The 20267-nt window shown below is 38.6% G+C and overlaps 2 protein-coding genes across 2 annotated transcripts in view; both read right to left on the minus strand.

The window, feature by feature from the left end:
• Nucleotides 1-653: 653 nt before the first annotated feature.
• On the minus strand, nucleotides 654-4668 carry LOC127020412 (adipocyte plasma membrane-associated protein-like). The gene is made up of 5 exons (XM_050902990.1): nucleotides 4566-4668; nucleotides 4023-4135; nucleotides 2623-2783; nucleotides 1668-1863; nucleotides 654-851 (listed from the first exon to the last, which is right to left on the minus strand). Exons 1-5 carry the CDS (start codon nucleotides 4666-4668, stop codon nucleotides 654-656), a joined length of 771 nt encoding a protein of 256 aa, XP_050758947.1.
• A 9670-nt stretch (nucleotides 4669-14338) lies between these two features.
• The window catches only part of RASSF3 (Ras association domain family member 3), a 51162-nt gene continuing 45233 nt past the window's right edge, over nucleotides 14339-20267 (minus strand). The window contains exons 2-5 of the mRNA XM_050914574.1: nucleotides 17593-17700; nucleotides 15997-16264; nucleotides 15266-15381; nucleotides 14339-14900 (exon numbers count right to left, since the gene is read on the minus strand). Coding sequence (XP_050770531.1) covers nucleotides 14751-14900; nucleotides 15266-15381; nucleotides 15997-16264; nucleotides 17593-17700 — 642 coding nt within the window. The 3' untranslated portion in view covers nucleotides 14339-14750. The remainder of the gene's footprint in view (nucleotides 14901-15265; nucleotides 15382-15996; nucleotides 16265-17592; nucleotides 17701-20267) is intronic.

Genomic DNA, 20267 nt, shown 5'->3' on the forward strand with positions numbered 1-20267 from the left:
TGCCCTGCTACCTAACAATGGCCACTAGTGAACTTTTCTATGGTCACAGGGAACCTTATGTACAGCGTCTAGCAAGACAACACGTGACTACTTTGCACCAGGAAGAAACACTGAGGTGAGAGAACAAATTTAAATGCAAGCTGTACTTGCTGATATTTCCTCAGAAACTGATGTAGTTGAATAGATGGAAAACTTTAACAAAAGAGACAATGGAGAAACTGCTGTTCATAATTAAAAGCAGTATGTTCTGCCTCTGGGAAAGAGGAAGAATAAAATCCTACATAAAGCTTTTTCCAAAATGGGAACTGTGAGCAACAGTAAGATATGTGCTACTTACCTCAATCCCTGTTACAGAGTTGAATTCCGTGGATGATTCTCTGCAACTGTTTAAAAATATACACATAACTATTTTCTGAACTAGAGGGCAAGGTGATTTGGTACCTTTAACCTATTTAAGTCTGAGGCTTTCACAAGCTTCTAAAACAAGTATTTCTGCATTGTATTTTAATTTCTGCTTAACCATGTGGTATCAGTTTTGTTTCTCCTTCAGTGATGTAGCAGGCTTCCATTAAGTAGAGAAAAATATTTAACAGCTGCTTGAAACAACACTGCTATCTTTCTTTTGATGCTCCAGCTCATGAAAACTATAAACTTTACTGTAGCACCACAAGAAAGGGCAGCTCTGTATTACCTAGATACACCTTCCCGTTGTGCTCAAAGACATCACTGACAGCCCAAGTGACACTACCATCAGGGTCATGGAAGCTTGCCACAATGTCTCCTTTGTCGTTAATTTCTAAGAACAAGCCATGTTTGTGAAGAAAAATGCTGTAGAATGACAAAGGAGTCACCTGTTTTAGAAAAAGAAATACACAGTGTTAAGACTTCATTCAAGGGGTGGGGGGCAGAATTCCATGACTAGAAAGAAATGGCAATGCTACTATATTGCTTTCCAGATGTTGCTCTAGTCAGATTCAGCTGTCACTTAATCTTTTGATAATATCCACTGGACTGTGTCTAAAGCTGGCAGTCCAGTAATTGCTCACTAATCTTAAAGTACAGTCAGTGCCTACTTAAGAAGGTGTGGAAGTTGTTTGAACTTATTCCAGCTGCCAAAAGCCACCCATTTTCTAAAAACAGGACTAAGAGGGACTTGATGGAACACAACTGAATCACCCACTTCAGTGTTTTTCCTGGGCAAGTTCTAGGGAAAAGGCAGCATGGTTCCTAGAAAAAGTAGCATGGTTAATCATGACCAGCTCCATAACTCTTGCTTGGCAAGAATGACTTTGCAGAGTTTGATTCCTATAGCAATATCCTCGTATTTTCTGTAAAGAGTTCTTCACCTGCCTTGACAATGTCATGCTGCTATAAACAATGGGCTGAGAGCTTGCAACTATGGACTACTTTTGTCAATACTGATTTTTCTACTTTATAAATGGGTTCTTGGTATTATCACAACAGTAAAAGTGGTGTGTTTTACTATGTAAAAAAGAAACCAATCCTCAAATGTTCCAGAAAAATCAAAGTTAGTATGTGTCGCTATGCTGGCTGGTAAAGATAAAGCAGTCTCTTGTGTTTCCTAATGAAGGATAACAAGTTCTTTCGTACTTAAGAAATTAACATTTTTGTGACTCTGGTAGTTAATACTACACAGTGTCAGTTACCTTTGCAATAAATCTCTTCAGGAATGGATATGGTCCTAAAGCATCCAGAAAAGGAGAAAAGAAACTAGGAAAGCGAGTAGTAGATATTCCAACTCTGTATAAGCCTGTTTTTGATAATCTGATGTTGTCTGGATACCCAGGCAGGTTGTCCACAAAAACTTCTTTTTTTCCTGCATTAGCTCCGCTCACCCAATACCTGCAAAAAGGGAATTTTACCTATGAGTTATAGTGGCTCCTGCAAAATACAGCAAGCTTAATAGCATAGAAGATCCATCGTTTTGATTCATGCAAGGAATTTTTCAAAATACAGAAAAGGACTCTGCAGGAAGTAGTAAATGCAAAGAGGTACTAAACTTGAGTAACGATGATGAGTCAAAAAACTCATGTTTCTGCCTGTAACATAAACAGTACCTCCCTGGTTCTAGTCAAAAAATCTATTCATAGAAAATGTGCCTGTTTGTTAAATTAAAACTAATATTAAATTTGGCTTTAGAACTTCCATGAAATAGAAAACTGTTAAAACACTGACTCCCTTTAAAATGGGAAAAATGGGGTGTTACGCTAATCATGATAATCATGCAGTGACACTTGTCCTGAGGTCTGTTGTAACTGTAATAATGGAGTCATCAGGATAATTGTAATTGAGTCTGAGGGAATTAGGGCCCAATGTATCAGTAAATCGGTATAAAAGACATGCGGCAGTGGGAAGAGCAACTGTTAATCTCTACCTAGAATTAACTAAAACCTGTGACTCTTGCAATAGAAAAAAGTAATTTAGGCTAAGTTTCCAATAGCAACCCGATTAACTGCACATCTTCAGTTTACATTTTTAGAAAAGTAAGGAAAAACGGAAAAGTAAGAACATGAAAATCATGTCTACAAATTGATTAAAAACATGTAATATAAATTAACATGTAATATTTTATATCTAGGAGGAGAATGATGTTTAACATACCGTATGATTCTACATATGCTGGTTTCTGCTATTAATATGTAATCTTCATGGGGAGACAGGGCAATCCCATTTGCCATGTACAAGCCACTCAGCACCGTTCTTCCTGTTCTTGTTACAGGGTCATAGGCCAAGAGGCGACCAAGATGGTTTGTTTCGATTACCTTAATCAATACATCTAATGAAAAACTAGGCTATCAAAATACCTGGTTTCAATTAGAACAGAAAATATTCTGAAGTTGTATTAACATAAATTAGATAAAAGCAGACTTTACAGAATGGCAGATGGCATCTTTATAAAAACAATATGCTTGCACCACTAAAGGAGCAAAGGATTCGGTTCATGTCATTTCTGAGGCTGATTGCAGCATTCTTGTGAAAACAGAGGAACGTGGGGGCTATGAAGCCCAGAGTTCAAAATATGTTATTCTGCAGTTCCTGCTTTAGCAAAATATTGAGGCCTATCAGGCTTCTGTGAACAACTACAACTTCTTCAAATCAAACTGGAAAGCATTCACGAGCATTTTGCTAAAGCAAGTAAACAGCTGACATTTTACTTCTGATATGAAATAATTTGAGTAAGTTTCTTCTGCTAAAAATCTGCAGGGCAGCTTTGAATTATATGTATATAAGCCCTGTGAAGAGGAAACTGCCCTTATGTTTGTCATTTGTACTGGCAACCCCTTGTCAAGTCTGAAATACTAAATGGCAAAGATGATGTACTACCAAACAATAATTCTGATAATAGCTTTAAGAAACAGCAAGCGACACATAAAAGATTTCAACTATTCTTTTTTTTTTCCTTTAATAACTTGGATCTTGATTCCCACCCCTTAAATTAAATATATTTCCCTTCATTTGATTTTTCTCCTTGAAATTTTATCCACTTGAATTTTATCCACAGTTCTGGTAGTAAAGACAAGACTCAGTGTAAACTTTATGTCTGCAACCTCACTGAATTTCAGCTTTACAAACAGACAGTTTGTTCTAGATAAAGTTTTACTCAAAGGCTATGACTACACAGAAAAGATACCTTCAAGTACACCAGCAATTTGCTACCTTGCATTTACTGCAGTATAAGAGCATGCTTGTAGACAGATACCAGAGAGAAACTAACATGCTGTAAAAATCCAGACTGTAGTGTAGCACATGACAATTTCTTTGGGTAGTCATACCCAGAGGTTTTGGGTTTGTTTTTTTTTTTTGAAAAGCAGCTACAGAATAGCACAACCCATCCTCTGCCTCAGGGCTCGAGCACTCTGCATTCATAGCATGCTTGGCTAAAACACACAAGCACATGAAAAAAGCTTGTCTCTTCTGCAGCCTAGTACATGGTGCTGCCAGCACAAAAATTAACACTTAAGCTGCCTGAGCAAATGGCTACAAAGATTACCTCATCTCACCTCATATTTGTGATGTCGCCTTTCCCACTTGCTACTTGAATCCGTAAAATAAATCAAATTTTTCTTTGATATTTCTAATCCATTTAGGAATTTGAAAGGCAGGCCATCCACACCTAGTTAATAAAAATGACTACTGATTAAAATAAGTACAAAACCACGAAGTGTTCAAAATGATTCAGATCCACACAAGCTTAAGATTTCAGACATTGCAATTCCAAATCTCATAGTGAATGCTATCCTTAATTTGTCCCAAGCTAAAGTCCAAGCTCCAAATTACTTTCATTTGCAGGGAAATATGTTCAGGTTGCAGCTCAACATAACACATACCAACCCAAAAGCCTCTGACGTATAATTGCTTTTGTTTTCTTCTATTTTTTAAACAAATCTTAAAAATATAAAGCCAGTGGGCTTTCAGTCACTCCCAGTCCCCACACTCGCTAGTACTGATCTCGACTGATTGAAGTGCCTTGATCTTCCAATTTATATATAAGCATGAGGACCAAACCCAAGATCAATCTACTTCCCCACTAACTGTAGCATCACCTTTTTCACTCGATAGCAGGAGGGTTTTCTCTCCTGTCCTTGGATTGACTTTGTACAGGCCTAAATAAGAATCCACCACAATCACGTTACCATCCTGATCCATTCGGACTCCATGGGGCCGGCCACATATTGGTTCATAGTCTGGAGTTCCTGAGATACAAATAGGAGGATGTGTAAGACCAGGAGGTTGACAAAATGAAGATCATGAAATGCAAAGGCTGAAAAGCACTAAACTATCATCCTTGAATAAACCAGATCCTTAAAAGCTTCCTTAAACTGTCTCTAAAAGTAACTTGCAAAGGAAGTGACAGTATAATGTCAATCTAGTCATCTCTGTTCCATATTACTTAAGAAAAAATTTGCTCCCAACCTTCAAAGAAATTCAGCTTTACTCTGTTTTCCCAGACAACTTTAAACATGACTGAAGAACTGGTAGGATTAGTAAATCAGTAAAACAAAATGGATTAGCTGCTGTTTATTTTATACCCCCAAGAAAAAGATGGGAGAAAACCGCTTTCAGGAAAGATTTGAGAGCAGTGAAATTAGTAAAACTTGACAACCTACAGTTTTGTGCCCTGATGCCCTCTACTTTGAAATACGTATTTTCCCCCAGTACTCCAGTAAGCAAGGGACAACATCCATTACAGCTCACTAGAGCTGTAACACATCAGTAACACAAGCTGACTGACTGACAGCTGCCAAAAAGTTAACAGCTGAGTTCCAGTCGCACTCTGAATGGATCGATCATTTTGGTCTCATTTTTGGTTTCTTAACTTCCACATGGTCAGTTATTTACGTAAGACTCAAAAATGTTCAGTAATCTTTGAGAATTCTTTCAAATTCAGTCGAGACTAGCCCATAGCACAGGGACTTCAGGGATAGGGAAAGCACCTACCTAACTGTCACATGTTTAGGAAACCAGGCTAAAGCCAATCAGCTATTTTAATGGCCTTTCAGGCCTGCTTGATTCATCAAAAAGGAACAGGATAAAAATGTAAACATTTCAGTGTTTGTCTTCCTGACTTACAAGTAATGAAAGAAAAGGCAACCTTGCAGTCCAGTTACTGGTGATGGTACCAGGACGTGCTACTCTTGAGTCTCTGATTCCTTTGTAAGATTTGAACTTTTTCTAAAATACATTTTGATCTTGAGGCAGGAAAATAATTGGATAAATCATGTCTTTAGACCACCCTCAAAAAGCTTTGTATAGAAGGACTTCTGTAAAATGTTGTTCTTTATTTAAATGGCAGTCCATGGCTAGTCAGTCTCCAGAGCTAGAGAAGTGTGCCACTATGCCTTAATCCTGCCTACATTAGGAAAAACTACATGATAGCAGTAGGCTTCTCTATGCAAATTTGCATAAAAGAATCAGAAAACGTTAACAGTAGCTAAAATAGCACTTCAATTTCTCATTCAGTGACATTTATATGAACAAGTTTGTTGTCCTTTTCACATCAAAACCGTCGCTCACCACATTCAGGCATATCCTGCCCCATTTGAGTAATGAAATGTAGCTGGTCGCCACTGATCATCCACAGTTTCCCATCCACAGTACCAGTGTAGATATTACCTTAAAATAAGTATATTAGAAGACTGTTTTAAAAGGGACCAAGGCAAATAAAACTTAGATAAAAGGACATTCCTCATTATTGTGAGCCCGCCCTTCTTGCTCCTAACTTATATATTCTACGCACACACAAAGCAACGGAACAGATAGGAAACCATACAGCTTGCTTTAAATACATTTTTATAAAGCAGAAAGAGCAATAATAAATGGGAGATTAGAGAAAATACGAATTTTTCATATGTTTATTTTAAATACATCTAATACATTAAAAGCTATTTTAAGACTCCTCTGGGTTAGCAGCAAACAAAGGCATCAAGGACGGGACTAAAGATTCATAGGGATATTCTCATACTGTCAGTGAAAATCAGTCAAAGCATTAGCAGAGCTCACACAATCTACCTTTTTATCCTGAGGGTTCTGCCATGTTATCAACTAGCTAAAATGTTCCGTAGACAAAAGGAAAACATTGCAATGACTGATCCAAAACAAGAAAGTAACCCTTCTCCTAGGACATTAAAATCCTAAGCAAAAAAACCAAGTGTGGTGGGGTTTTTTTTAAGCTGTGATGTTTTGCTTTGGTTTTGAACCACCAGAATAATACCAAAAATGTGTAAGTTTGCATTAAAGGACTAAGCACTTTTTTTATTGGAAACCTGCTTAGCAGTTGCTTTCTCCTCTGCTTTTAAAGTGTTTAAATTAACAAGGCAAAAACCTCACAGGAAGTCTTCAGATCTTTTGACATTGTATTGTAACTCCAAAAACTTCTGTGTAGAGCATCAAAGGAAAAACACTAGCAGTGATTAAGCCCCACCTTTGACAAATAGCATCCTCCTACCTTTTGACTAGTCCAGGCCCTGGAATAGTACAATGCACATGACCAATCCTAGACTTACTGTTCAACAAAATACACTTTTAGTGTAAAGTCTGTTAACTGTCTGGAAACATTCCTCTGATGTGTCTTTTATTTACATAGGTTGAACTAAAGTAGACATTGTTTTCTTTACGTGTGGCCTGCATTTTCATCCTAGCCTTGTTTACATTTAAAAATGTGCACTGTCACTTGGTGACAGGTGTTAAAAGATACTCCATAGAAGTTATGCCACCTTTCTGTGCCAATATTACTAAAAAAGCATGGAGTCTGACTTTGTCTAATGAGCACTTACACCAGAGCAGATAAACAGATATAAAAATGCCTAGCATCTGCTCACTCACGTCTATGGAAAAATGTTATGAGCAAATAGGACAGATTCTCAAAGTATCAGCTGTCAGATCTAGATTAAAAGAATTGTCTGGGATTACTGGCATACAGAAAGCACCTGTTTATCCAAAGGGAGAACTTCAGAGCCACTGTTCAATACAACAACTTTGCCTGGGAAAAAACAGAGGCTGAACTTTGCTGTCATAAAATATACTGGCATTCTAATGCCTCCCGAGGCATGTTGGAAACAGCTGAAACTTCTGATCACATACCAGATTCTGTATTTAAAGAGAGAATCTTAGACTTGTAATGCTATTTTCTATCATGCTATGCACTAGGCTATGATGCTATATTTAGATTTATATAGCTAATGCAAGTGGGTTTTGCACTAGACTTCTCTCATGGGTATTTGTAGTAAAGTGAAGGCAAAACAGAACTACTCTAATTACCTGTAATAGTCTGTCTTACTCATATGGAAAACAGCATTTACCTAAATCAGGTAACATCACCACAACACTTACTACAACCTTGGTCATATTGTATGATTTCAACTGACTGAATCCAGTCTCCTAAAACATCCTTAAATTCAGAGAAAATCCACGGTAGAATTAACACACTCAAGACAAATAGAATGAAAACAGTACTTTATACAGCATCATGAAAGAGGTTAAATTTGGCAACACACAGCATTTGTGGGATTAGTCCTCATATTTAAAATATACTCTGCAAAACTCCAGTTGTGAACGCTACCCTTTCTGAAAGTTGTAGAGGAAGAGGTGGAGAACAAAAAGTGCAATAAAAAGACAATTTAAAATAGCACCTTTGAGGAAAGCAGGAAGGAGACAGCTTTGAAAAGACATTTGCTAGGAATGGCTGCCTCAATGCAAGGTGTTGAGCTAGGTCCCTTCCCGGCCTATGCTGCTACAACTGAAAACGCTTCTAATTTCAGCTTGCACAATGGCAAACAAGAAAGTTCCAGATGATTACCTCTCCTCTGTAGCACACAACACAAGACGGTATCTTTCAGACAAAGGTGTCCTGGGCTATTCAAGATTTCCTTGAAAAATACCAGAAAACTAGCACCAGCAGTAAGGGAGGGTGTCTGACCTGCCTGGCTCAAACTGCTCTGGACTGGGAGTTGCCTACTTCTCTGTACTGGCTACTGCAGGAATCTATTTTCTCCACTTGCACATCAAGAGGAAAATAATTCCTCCAGAACAGGTAAGTCCTGAGTCCACAGCACTAAACCTGTGTCCTAAAGAGATCACAGTCTCTCTCCTCTATTTGGCCTGAACTTTCATCGCAGTCCCTACTTTGGTCACACTCTGGGTAAGAGAGTTGTTGGAAAGATAGAAAACGTGCTACTGGACACCGCTTCAGCCCTCTGCTTCCCACCATCTGTAAGGTTCCTGCATCTACCATTTTGCCACCTTACAGCTGCCAGACAACCAGGATGAATTACGTGGATAGGTATGAGGAGGTTTTATATTGCAGTGAAAAGTCCTTTTATATTCCAAGCTACTCTAAAAATATGTTTTTGAGAACTATGCAAATTTTAAAACAACTCCATTTGCCTTCCCTCTTTGGCTCCATGTTCAATAACAGCTTTTGAAATAAGAGCGTGCTGAACTCAGTGACTGAGCTCAAGCAGCAAATTAACACTGCTTTTGGAGACCTGAAACAGAAAAAACAACAAAAAAGAAGGCAAGCTTATCACTAGTTCTGTGTCAAAAGCCCAAGCTTAGACTCACATTTGGAAGAATTCCCACAAAAATCTTTAGCTGTTTTTGCATGTTACTTTTAAAGAGTATGCCATTTTATACCTTTTAAAAATTATATTTTAATAAGACTTAATATGTCACCAATTTGTGGGTCTATGTTTTTTAATATAGCAGTAGGACATTCACTGTGTCCTTGGCAGCAGCAGATAACAAAACGTTCTGGAATATTTCCATGGAAATGTTTACAAATGTGAAGATACGGAAGAACATACAATTATCATAATATTTTTGGAGCAATCATTTAGCACACTTTCCTATTTTTCTTTCTTTGGATTTAATTCTTAAGTCTGGGATTTAACTTTTTAAGTCTTCTCCCTTAATAACTTGCCCAAGCAGATGTATAACATGTAGCAGATGTATAACTTTATCCATTTGGAAGTTATCTACTTGCCTTCATCATCGACAGTAAAAGACTCGGGACCTTTCAGTTGTCCTGTGAAGATTCTTTGTCCACTCTGAAGCTTTTTATTCACTTGCAATGATCCAACTAAGGCAGGAGGTGGCTTTTCAAAACTGCATCAAATGAATTATAAATAAGATGTAGGACACAAGACACCATTGGACTATAAAATTATTTGAAGGGAAAGTAATAGGACTTTATTCCAGAGATACTAGTAACAGTGTATTATCTTTTTTAAAATAATTTGTTAAAACTATTACTTCAAACTAAAATAACAATTCTGTGGATCTTACAGGCCTGGGCTAAAAAGAATATAGGCTTTTTAGGAGATTCCCCCACCCCCCCACCCCCCCCGAAATCAATACAAACACAAAATTGCCATCATCCTAGAGTGTTTTATTCCTTATCATTAGTCTGAGATCTACTAACAATCTCTCTACATGTATGTATGAATACTGCACTGGTCAGCATTGTTTTGCTTGAAATTCACTTGTTTAAATAAGTGTTTCTATTTTCCAATTTTATATGAGAAACACAGTTTCTCCTGCATATGAACTTAAGTAGCATGCTTTATATGCTCCTGCAGGATGAAAAGTATAGGAGAAGTTTTGAAAGCACAGGTATTTCCTGACAAACACAAGTATGCTACTGAACTTTAAAATTAAGCAGGGGAACATACATGAACGGTTCTGGATCAATGGGAGATGGTAAAAAGTAAATGCTAGCAAAAATCGCAAGGACTGCAGCTGGAAACCCCCATGCTGGGAACCTGGGAGGAAAAGAAAACAGTTGTATACTCATGCACATACAGCAGGAGGGCAGGAGGGGAGTAAGAAGAGTCAATTTTTTTTCAAAAGTTAAAAAATTTCAGTGCTAAAAATTAAGACTGAAGGAAGACAAAGCAGACGACAACAACCTGGTGATCCCTGCCATGGAGAGGAGTGGCCTGGCTGCTCCACGGGCAGTACTGCTGTCCTGCTCTGTCTCCGCACTGGAGCTCCTCCGGTCTCCAGACGAGTGATCCAGCCCCTGAACCAGCCAAAACCCACAAGGTTTCTTTTGCCAAGTTGTTTCTAGTAGTACATAACTGCTGTAGGCAGAGACACAAGGCCAGTTACTTGTGTGGTGAGCATCTTTGCTGACTCTAGTATCTTTAAGGCCTTTTACCAACCTTACCCCGGCTGAGTATTAGAGTATTTGCTATTAAGGAGTTTTACCAAGTGCATACATAGTCATAATGTGGTTGTTGCACATATGATGCTATCAGGTCTCACATCAATCAACCTTCAAGGAACTGGTCAAACCATTATCATCTCCTCTGCTGCAGGGCTGCAATGCCCAGGGAAGAGCAACGGAGAGACCAAAGTGAGCAGCAAAGTAGCTCCGTTCTACCAATTCAATTAGGGAGGATTAAACCGCTTTTAAGAAACACAAAATAAGTAACCAGAAGATTAAACATACACGTATCCAGAGAAAACCACTAAAAAGCCTTTAAAGATAAAAAGAGGCAAAAGGTGTTTCCTGAGGAGGGAGGACCTGGGTATCACCTCCAGCCCAGGACACTACCTCGCTGTATTCACCTCGTGTTTCTGCAAGAGTTTTTTTTTACAGGAAGGAACCACTCGCCCGTGGGCTTTCCCACCCAACTACCCTGGGACAGCACCCATTGCGGGCCCGCGGCTGCGCTCCCTCTATGGCGGAGTCGGCTCCGTGAGGGTAGAGGGAAGCCGCGCTCCGGCCCTGCCCACCTGTCTTCGTGAGGCAAAACATGGCGGGCTCGCTGCCCTCCGCTCTCTCCGCATCCCCCACCACTGCCCGCCTGGGGGAGACCTCTCCTCACGCACCACCGCCGGCCCTCACGGGGGAGGGAGGACGCCACCTCCCTCCTCCCTCCCACAGAGCCCAGCGCTTACATGGCGTCGCGGCGGGCGGCCCCCGCCTCGGAGGACGGCTCGGCCGTGGGCGGGCGTTCGCCCGCCCACGGCCGAGCCGTCCTCCGAGGCGGGGGCCGGCCGCCCTCCTCAGGGAGGAGGCAGTCCCGGCGGCGGGAATTGCTCGCCTCAGCACCGCCCGGGCGGGAAACAGGAGGCGGGAGCGGCAGCTCCTCCGCCCCTCCGGCGAGGCCGAGTGTGAGGTAAATGTGGGAAAGAAAAGGTAAATTTCAAGGGGGGTGTGTGTGTGTAAATTTCAAAGTTTGTTGGGTTTTTTTTCCCCCTTGGTATATTTGAGAAAATCGATTGGTTTAGTTTTTCTGTATTCTTCTTTACCAAAATCAGGAGACAAAATTAAAATATGTATACAAGTATGACTGGGATACATACACTAAAATGTATCTCTTGTTCCAGGCAAACCTTAATTTATGCTCAATGCAAGCTGCATCTCCCCACACGATTTATTGCTATGACGAAGTCTCATTCAGCATCAAAGTGATCACAACACAAGCTTCAGGTAACAGAAAAAAAAATAACCACACGTCACATAACTAAGTATTGCCAACTTCAACTTTAATAATGGAACCATCACTTTTTTGCCATTTCAGTAATAACTTTAAGGGGAATAAAAACTTCCCTACAAAAATAAAACTAAGCTTGTCAAAATTATAAATAGTTTAAATGTTTGTTTTTAAAGACATACATTTTAATGTTTCCCTGCATTGCCCCTCCCCCCTTGCCCATATCATTTAATCATTCTGGTACCATCATATAATGAAATGAAAACAGTTTTGCGACAAAAGCTTTGACAGTTCAATTTGATGCTAAAATTAAAAAAAGAGAAAAACTGACTAGGTATGACCATTTCTTTTAAATTAAAGCTGTTGTAATTGCCAGTGTGTAAAAAAAAAATTAACGTCACACATGACATCTTACAATAATTAACCATGGACTAAGACAAAATTAAAATATAAGTTTATTTTGGTCCCCCACCCCCACCCCCTTCACCCCAAATCAAGACTCATAGTGCATACAACACTGATTGAGGTTTTTGGCTAAAGTAAATGCAGATGCGCCTACTCAAAAGACTGATAGTTTAGTTCAAGTAAAAATAAAATTCACATATTTTTATACTCCACTTTTAAACTTTTTAAACTCAAACAGTGTTTAAATCTGAGCAACAAATGGTTCAACATTGACAGCGATTATGTAATGATTACATAGTTATGGGCAGATACATAAATTAAGTAGATATTAACAGAATGCCCACCTACATGCTGCTGCGTTCATAGAAAAACAAATTGTAACAAAACATAAAAGCACTCCCTGAACCATTATAAAGTGTCTCACTTGAGGATAACGTTACTAACTCACACATGCACTACAATGTTACATGTGAAATTTAAAAACAAACAAGATATGCCTTATATATACTTTATAGTTAGTCCTACTCTTAATTTCTCTTAACACTTTAAAACATTATGATTGTCTCATTAAGCTTGCAAATTCTTTTTACCAAAAAAAACCTGTGAAGAGTTTAAAAACAAAAAGTCTTACTAAGGTAAGGAAAGGAAACAAAGGCACAATTACATCAAATTAAGGGGAAGAACAGAAGCATCTTGGGAGTTTCACAGAGTATCCATTAGATGTCACCAAAGTTTTAACAATTCCTTGGGAATTTAAAACGAGCACCCTAAGAATGGAGGGGAAAAACCCCCACCAACTTCTGCTGCTCTTAAATCGTAAGCACTCCTCCACCTCCCCCCAATATATAACTCATTTCCTCTCTGGCGTGATAATGACTAAAGTATCAGTTATTCAAATTTGCCTCATGCTTCTATTGCACACCCACTTCTTTGGTTTCTTTTGAACGTGCTTTTTTAGATAAATAACTCTGAAAGAACTACAATTATATTTACAGTAAAGTAAAAAGTTTTCTTGCTACATTTTTCCTACTTTTAAATCAAGTAAATCAGCAGTCTGCAGAATTTGGTAATCAGTTTTTCAATTAAGAATTTAAAAACCATAAGGAAAAAACCTTCTGAATTACTAAAAGCAAGAGTTTCTAAGCTCAGTCACCAACACAGCCAATAAATGTTAACTTTCTGCTAAGCTGGAAACACGAGTAAGAAATTCTACTTTCTTTGCCCGACTGAGCCTTTAACAAAGAAGCGGAGGAAGCTATGTCTGTCTTTCAGATATGGTAATTCAAAATTATCCAGCCTAAAAATGAATCACTGAGCCAGAGGAAAGATCTGACTTACAATAAAGACCAAAAGCATCTGTAGTTATAGCTTATGTCTAAACACTCGCTAGATGGGTACTTCTCACAGAGTTATCTGAGACATTGACCACTTTTCAGAATTCAAGTAAGCAGCTTTTAAGCTTTGCTGCACTTTTCAAACCCCCACTATGCATTTATGGAACCAGCTTCTCCAATAATGACTTGTATGTGCAGCTCCATTTCCATTCTTATTTAGCTTTTGCCTCTCATTCCTTCCCATTATTTCTATTATCTTTATTTCTTTTCCAGTGTGGATTTATGCATTTAAAAAACCATAAAAAACTTATTCACAATATTATAACATCCTAAAACTTTAATCTTGTAGAATTAGTATTTTAACTTTCCTCTGTATAAATACTATTTCCATTTAAAACCAGACCTCCTCTGTCAGCTGTTAGAGTTCTCCTCCCTCAACTCTCACCTTCTTTTCAACTTTCTCTTTACCTTCTCCAGAAAGACCACTTTAAAGCCTTCCACAAATTTCACAGAACAAACCACAAGATCTCATATGCCTTCCATCTATAACAGTTCTCTCACAAATTATACAGTAACTATTTGAAAACAGAAAGGTAGTGCAAATCAATTTCATCTCAAAGATAGTGCTCCAACTAATTCTTGTCCAGACGGTTTTATTCTTTTTTTTAACCCATCAATTTGCACATCCTTACTTGTAAAGCTACCATTAAAGCAAAGAAGAAAAAAAAATAAAATCTTATTTCATAGCATCATAGAAAATTGATTACAGTTTCACAGCTTGCACCAAGATAACTTGGAAAACTCTCTAGGCACACAGATGGTTGCAAACTGATGTACAAACATGCAGAATCCCTTACTTGTGGGTGTAAGATGCTAAGTGACCTGGCTTATGGAACTAAGTCTATAGCAAAATTCAGGTACCCTGGCATCACAAAACAGTCTTCCGAATAAAGAAAACTACTCTCTGCTGCTCTTTGTACGTTGGGTTTGGCATGCTATATTGACATTTGGTAGCGTGCATTTTTCCTGAGTGTCCTTTGGCCCCCTTTTAACCAGGTTTCCACACCCCACCAAGGGCTTCTTCAAGTTTGTCTCTGTAAGCGGCATAACGCTTCTTTAAGATTTGCAGTTGCTCATTTTCCTCTTTGTCCAGTATACGCAAGAAGTTTTGCAGTTCAGGAATACTAAAAGCTTCCCACTGGAAAGAGAAAAGGATGGATGAGATGAATAGAAAATACACCAATAATTTATATATACAGTATTTTTAAACAAAACCTCAGACACTCAAAACAATTTCAAACTGAAACAGTACCAGGCACCCTCCTTGCAAATCTCAGGGATCTGAAAACATTGTACTCTTTTAAACTGTTTTTTGTTCTGCAAGTAACAACGGGTCAGTCTAACCACAAATGAAGTGTTTACAAAAGGCAGAAAGTAAATATAACAAGGGGGAAAAAAATCTGCTTCCAAAAAAATGGATCGTCTTGTCAGCACAGATCAAACAGAAGCCCACTCATCCATGAAGTTAAACAAACACACAAGAACAGCATGAGTGTAACATACCATAACTTCTCCAGTTTCATGCTCACGTAGAACAAAACTGAGCATTTCTGTTCTGGGGCCTGCCACCAAACGCAGGTAGAGGGGATGTTCTCTGTCTGACAGCTTGCATGTATAAACTGCAGGAGAAGAAATCACAGTAACTATCATCTTTACTAATGATGTTTCAAGTGCTTTGAATGATGGACGCTAGCTAATGTTAGAAAATTTCAAAGATATGCATGTGTAGCCACAAAATTTACACATTCTACATACTGTCTACATAATAGTCTACATACTGGTTTTGAGCAAATGAGTTGTAGGGAGAAGCTGAGCAGATGACTAATGGTAACAGTGCAACACTACATTCACATAGGAATGAAATGGCCTCTAGTCAACACAGTACACCATCTCAATACACGCAGGGGAAAAAGCACAAGAAAAAAAATACAATGCAGGTCAATTTAGAGTCTGATAAGGGAGCATGTCAAATCAAATATAATGAACTGCAAGGCACAGGAGATCTGTGTAGATGGTTCAGTGGGTTACTTTGTCTTTCGTGAATTATCCCGAAATATCCCCAAATCATTTACTCTCTTACACATGCTACTTCTCATAAGGAAAAAAGACAAGAGAGCAGGATTGTCACCTCCATTTATCCGAGTTCTTCCACCTTGCTTATTTCAAGTATTCCTATAGCACAAGTCCCTCCCCAAACCCCTTTGCTACCAAAATGCCACAAGCCTAACTTATACCTTGGTCTTCCTTGTGACAGCGTTTATAAAGTGCAAACTTCGCAGGGTTGTCAGCCACGAAAAACTTTTTGAGCAAGGCCTCAATAACTTCACGAACAGTATTGGTGCTGCTGATGTGAAGGGTATTCACGCAGCCGTCCGGCAAGTAAAAAGCAGTTTCATTATTGCTGTGAGCACACCTCCCCTGGCTCTGGGAAGACTGCACAGTGATCGGTCTGCATAGTTCCATCTGAACTTTGATGAAGCCAGTGTAAATCCCATTCGCATTCTGCAACAGGAGGAAAGTATCGAACTGTTAAAATTAGTAATGACCAGTTGTGACATATCAGTGGAGTAGGCAGATTAAAACGGTCATAGTGAACACAATTTAAATGCCACTGTAATACGTGACATCTCGTAGGAAACATACTGTTTCAGTAATTCAGACATTTATTCTTGCTGGTGTATCTGCTGAATATTAATTTTTTTCTTAATACCTACTGAATTCTAAGGGTATTAGGATCTCAAAGCAAAAGGTACTACAAACTAGTGATAAGTTTTCACATTAGGAGACAACTATGAAGTGAAAAAGTCCACTAACACATCTTTAATAACAGATTTTTATGTAGAAATACAGAAATTATCTCCTACATTTCAGCTGTGCTTGTCAAATTAGCCTAAGGCTCAAATTGTGTTGCAATTAAAAAAGAACCAGAATAATTGCCAATCTAATCAACATTTCAAATTATTTATTCCAGTTGCTTCTGAAAGACAAAATAGCAAAATTGATCAAACCGTACTGATCTAGAAAACTTCAGGCAATCTGGTTTTAGGCATAGTAAGTCCTGACCCACATACAAATACATAACAAAAATCTTTTTAGTACATAGTTGTACTTACATGGTTTAGGATATAATGGAATTTCAAAATTTCCATATACGATACACTCACAGGAAAACGTCACATATCAGAAAATCTGGACAACGCAACGACCGAATAACAGCTTGCTAGGCAGGTAGATGTGAATTTTATTAGTATGGTCTGCAGTAGGCCGGACTGAGTCTTAGACCTCGTCCACAATCCTTGGAAATAAAAAAAGTCTATATGTGTTCCATTGTCTGTATTGTCTGTGTTATGGGGTGGGGGGAAGGAAGTCTCCTCATGCTGCAGACCTGTATTACTACTCTGAAAGTTAAGTCTCCTATAATAAATATTGCGTGTTTTAACTTCTCATTGGTTGAGCATCTTTATCAGAGAGATACCTGACAAAATTTTATCTACACAAATCAGATGAAGATATCTTCATGTTTACCAGCTGAGGGTTTTCATCTGACAAATTTACATCTTAGTGTCAACTGAGAGTTTATCTTAAACACATTTCAAATGACATGTGTTTGTTTCTACTACAGTTTGTTTCAATCCATATAAAAGAGCTAGTGGATAAAAACATTTCAGACGTGAGATTTAATTTCCAGATCTAAGAGCCTCTTACAAAGTCATTAAAGCAGAGAGAGTTTCATATGTAAGATGCTGAGAACAAAATGATTCACAATGCACTACAAAGTTACAGTTCAATTGCTCCTGTTAAAAATTACAGGAATCCTATGCAAAACTTACCAAGGTCATCTTTAATTTATCAGTAACAGATGAATTATAGCTTTGTATCTTCTCTTTAACTTCTTCTTTACTGAGATAAACATGAGGTTCTCCCTCCTTCTGAACATCCTTCAACAACAAGAGACAGCAGTTTTAGAAAACAAAATAAAAACCAATTATTTTATGACTTTGGATATGACCATTCTTAGTCCAAATGGTAATTATTCCACAGAGGCTCAACATACAGTAATTAGCTGTACAGCAACAGAAAGGATTAACATGTTAGGCAAATCAAACAGAACACTTGAACTGAATGGAGACGGATAAATCCACACACCCAAAGACACTTGTGTCCTTTGCCAACTGTTTTCATTCAAATATTTATCAGCAGTATGTAAAACAGCTCAGCTAATTTTATGGCTTGATTTGCTCATGTCAGTGCTATGCAATGTTGTTAAGAATACAGTTAAGAATACAGTTGCAGTTTTCATGAAATATTACTTAGGGCACAAATGGGTATTTCTAAACAAATGAAGAATATATATGAGAACAGCAGCACATACTAGGAAGTAACACCAACAATCCCCGTGTGTGCCAACAACATAAGAGCATCCCTGCATTCCAGCGTGACAGACAGCATGTTACGCACAGGGTCACAGACTACGACATGAACCACCACAAGTAACTCTCTAGCTATGTAACGTGACACCAAATTCATGTTTTTTCCATGGGGAAGACTCTATTAGATTTTTCAACTGCTGCTTTTACGAGCTTGCTACGGATTTTACATGCAGCAGTAAAACCAATCCCTGGAGCTGGATTTTATCCAAACGAACATTTGTTCCCAATCCGTATTCCTGCAGCAAACTAGCGTTATAAATACACTCCGGTTTCTACCACTAGCACAAACGCCATATATAGTATGAAAGAGTTTAAGCTCCCAGCTTTAATGATTTAAGACTTCACTTAGAAAGGGAGAAGCTTTGAAGAAGCTTGAAGCTTTCAGGGTACATCTGCACACAGAGATATACATTCACTGTATGGACAAACCGTCAAGTCACAGTGCTCCAATCTGTCCTCACAAGCACAGCGGAGCTTATGCTAAGAAAGGATTTCCCTGACTTCAGTGGCCAGTCCTGTATCACAGCGGTTTGGACACCACTCAGCACACACCTTTGCAGGCACTTCAGTTTGCCAGAAACGACCCCAAAGACGAGCACATCTGGTGTGGAACTGTAAGTCTCCATTTGCCAGAATCTGCAGAACTTTTTCTCTCTCCTAATTTAAAACCAGCTAGTTTTAGCTCTTTTGGGCTTAGTTTTGCTTTTCTTATATGGTATTTTACTAAATGACATGCTGGAGCGGACTTTTTTCCCATAGCTATAAAAAGAAAGGTGTGGTCTGAATGGAGAACTGGAAGCCAGAAACCTTGAGTGCTGATCTGGGCTCAGATACTGATTTCCTGCATAACACAGAGAACACACCTTTATTTCACAGATCAGGAAACTGAGGCAAAAAGGAACACCACTAAAATACAACTCTCCTATTAGTTCCTTAGGCACAACGCTAAGATCATGTAGCATCTTGCACAGTTGCCAGACCCCACCTAATCTATTACAAAATACCAAATTACTAAATGTTTTCAGAATTCAAGTCTCTGTTCTCACTAGAGAAATTAAGCTTTCTTGCCCTTCTATTTTTCATCTTCCCCCTCCCCCGAACTGCCATAATAATGACAGACACAGCTTCATCTAAACTGCTCACTTCATCTCCCCAGAGGCTCTGACAGCTTTGTAGTGTTCTATTTGGGGGCAAATGAATACATATAAAACAAAGCAGGCACAGGAGGAAAAAAAAAAATCCAAGTAGTAATTTTTTTTCTCTGAAATCAAAGTAAATGTTACTGCTGTTTTCATGCTTAAAATAAATATCAAAAGCAACGGCCCACAGTCAGAGTCTGGAAATATGGGCACTCTAAATATTGCCTTCAAATAATGTTGTGGGAGTGGGCCGACACAACCTTAGCAGTGGATACCGAAGGGACAGGGAGCAGTCTGCAGGCCTCTGGCCATAAAGGTCTGGCAGAGCATTTGCCATCTATACGACTGATTTCAAGAACCCAAGCTTTAGCTTGGAACATTCCTAGCCTGTGTAGCTGCAGACAAGCCCCTTCGCATGGATACCAGCCAAGACTCATCTCTCAGAGACGAGCATGTTGTGGAGTTCATACCTCTCCAATCTGCTAACATTATTGACACTGAACTTCCAATAATGGACACCTCAGTTTTAATATATATCATTATTCCATTGCTGGTTGTACAAGCAGGTACCTCTCATCTACCCTGTTGGAGCTCATTGTCACCATGATTACTGAAGTAATCTACAATATCCATTATCATCAAGAGAAAACACTAATCACAAAAGAGGAAAACACTCACCACCTTTCCTATGTTCAAACCTCAACCTTTGTCTAAAACAAACCAACCCACTTCACATAAAACTCTTGAGGTGCACAGAAGTTAATTTCACAAAAAGGACTTTTAATAACTGTAGATGACAAAAAGAACCTATTGCCTTTAATGGCACAGGGTAAGTTCACAAGGCTGACAGCTAGAAAGCAACCTGTATGCATTATTTAAAAAAAAAAAAAGAGAGAGAGAAAACTTGGTAAACAAATCAGTAAGTATGAACAGACA

The sequence above is a fragment of the Gymnogyps californianus genome, chromosome 1 (assembly GCF_018139145.2).
Source record: "Gymnogyps californianus isolate 813 chromosome 1, ASM1813914v2, whole genome shotgun sequence".
Lineage (NCBI taxonomy): Eukaryota > Metazoa > Chordata > Aves > Accipitriformes > Cathartidae > Gymnogyps > Gymnogyps californianus.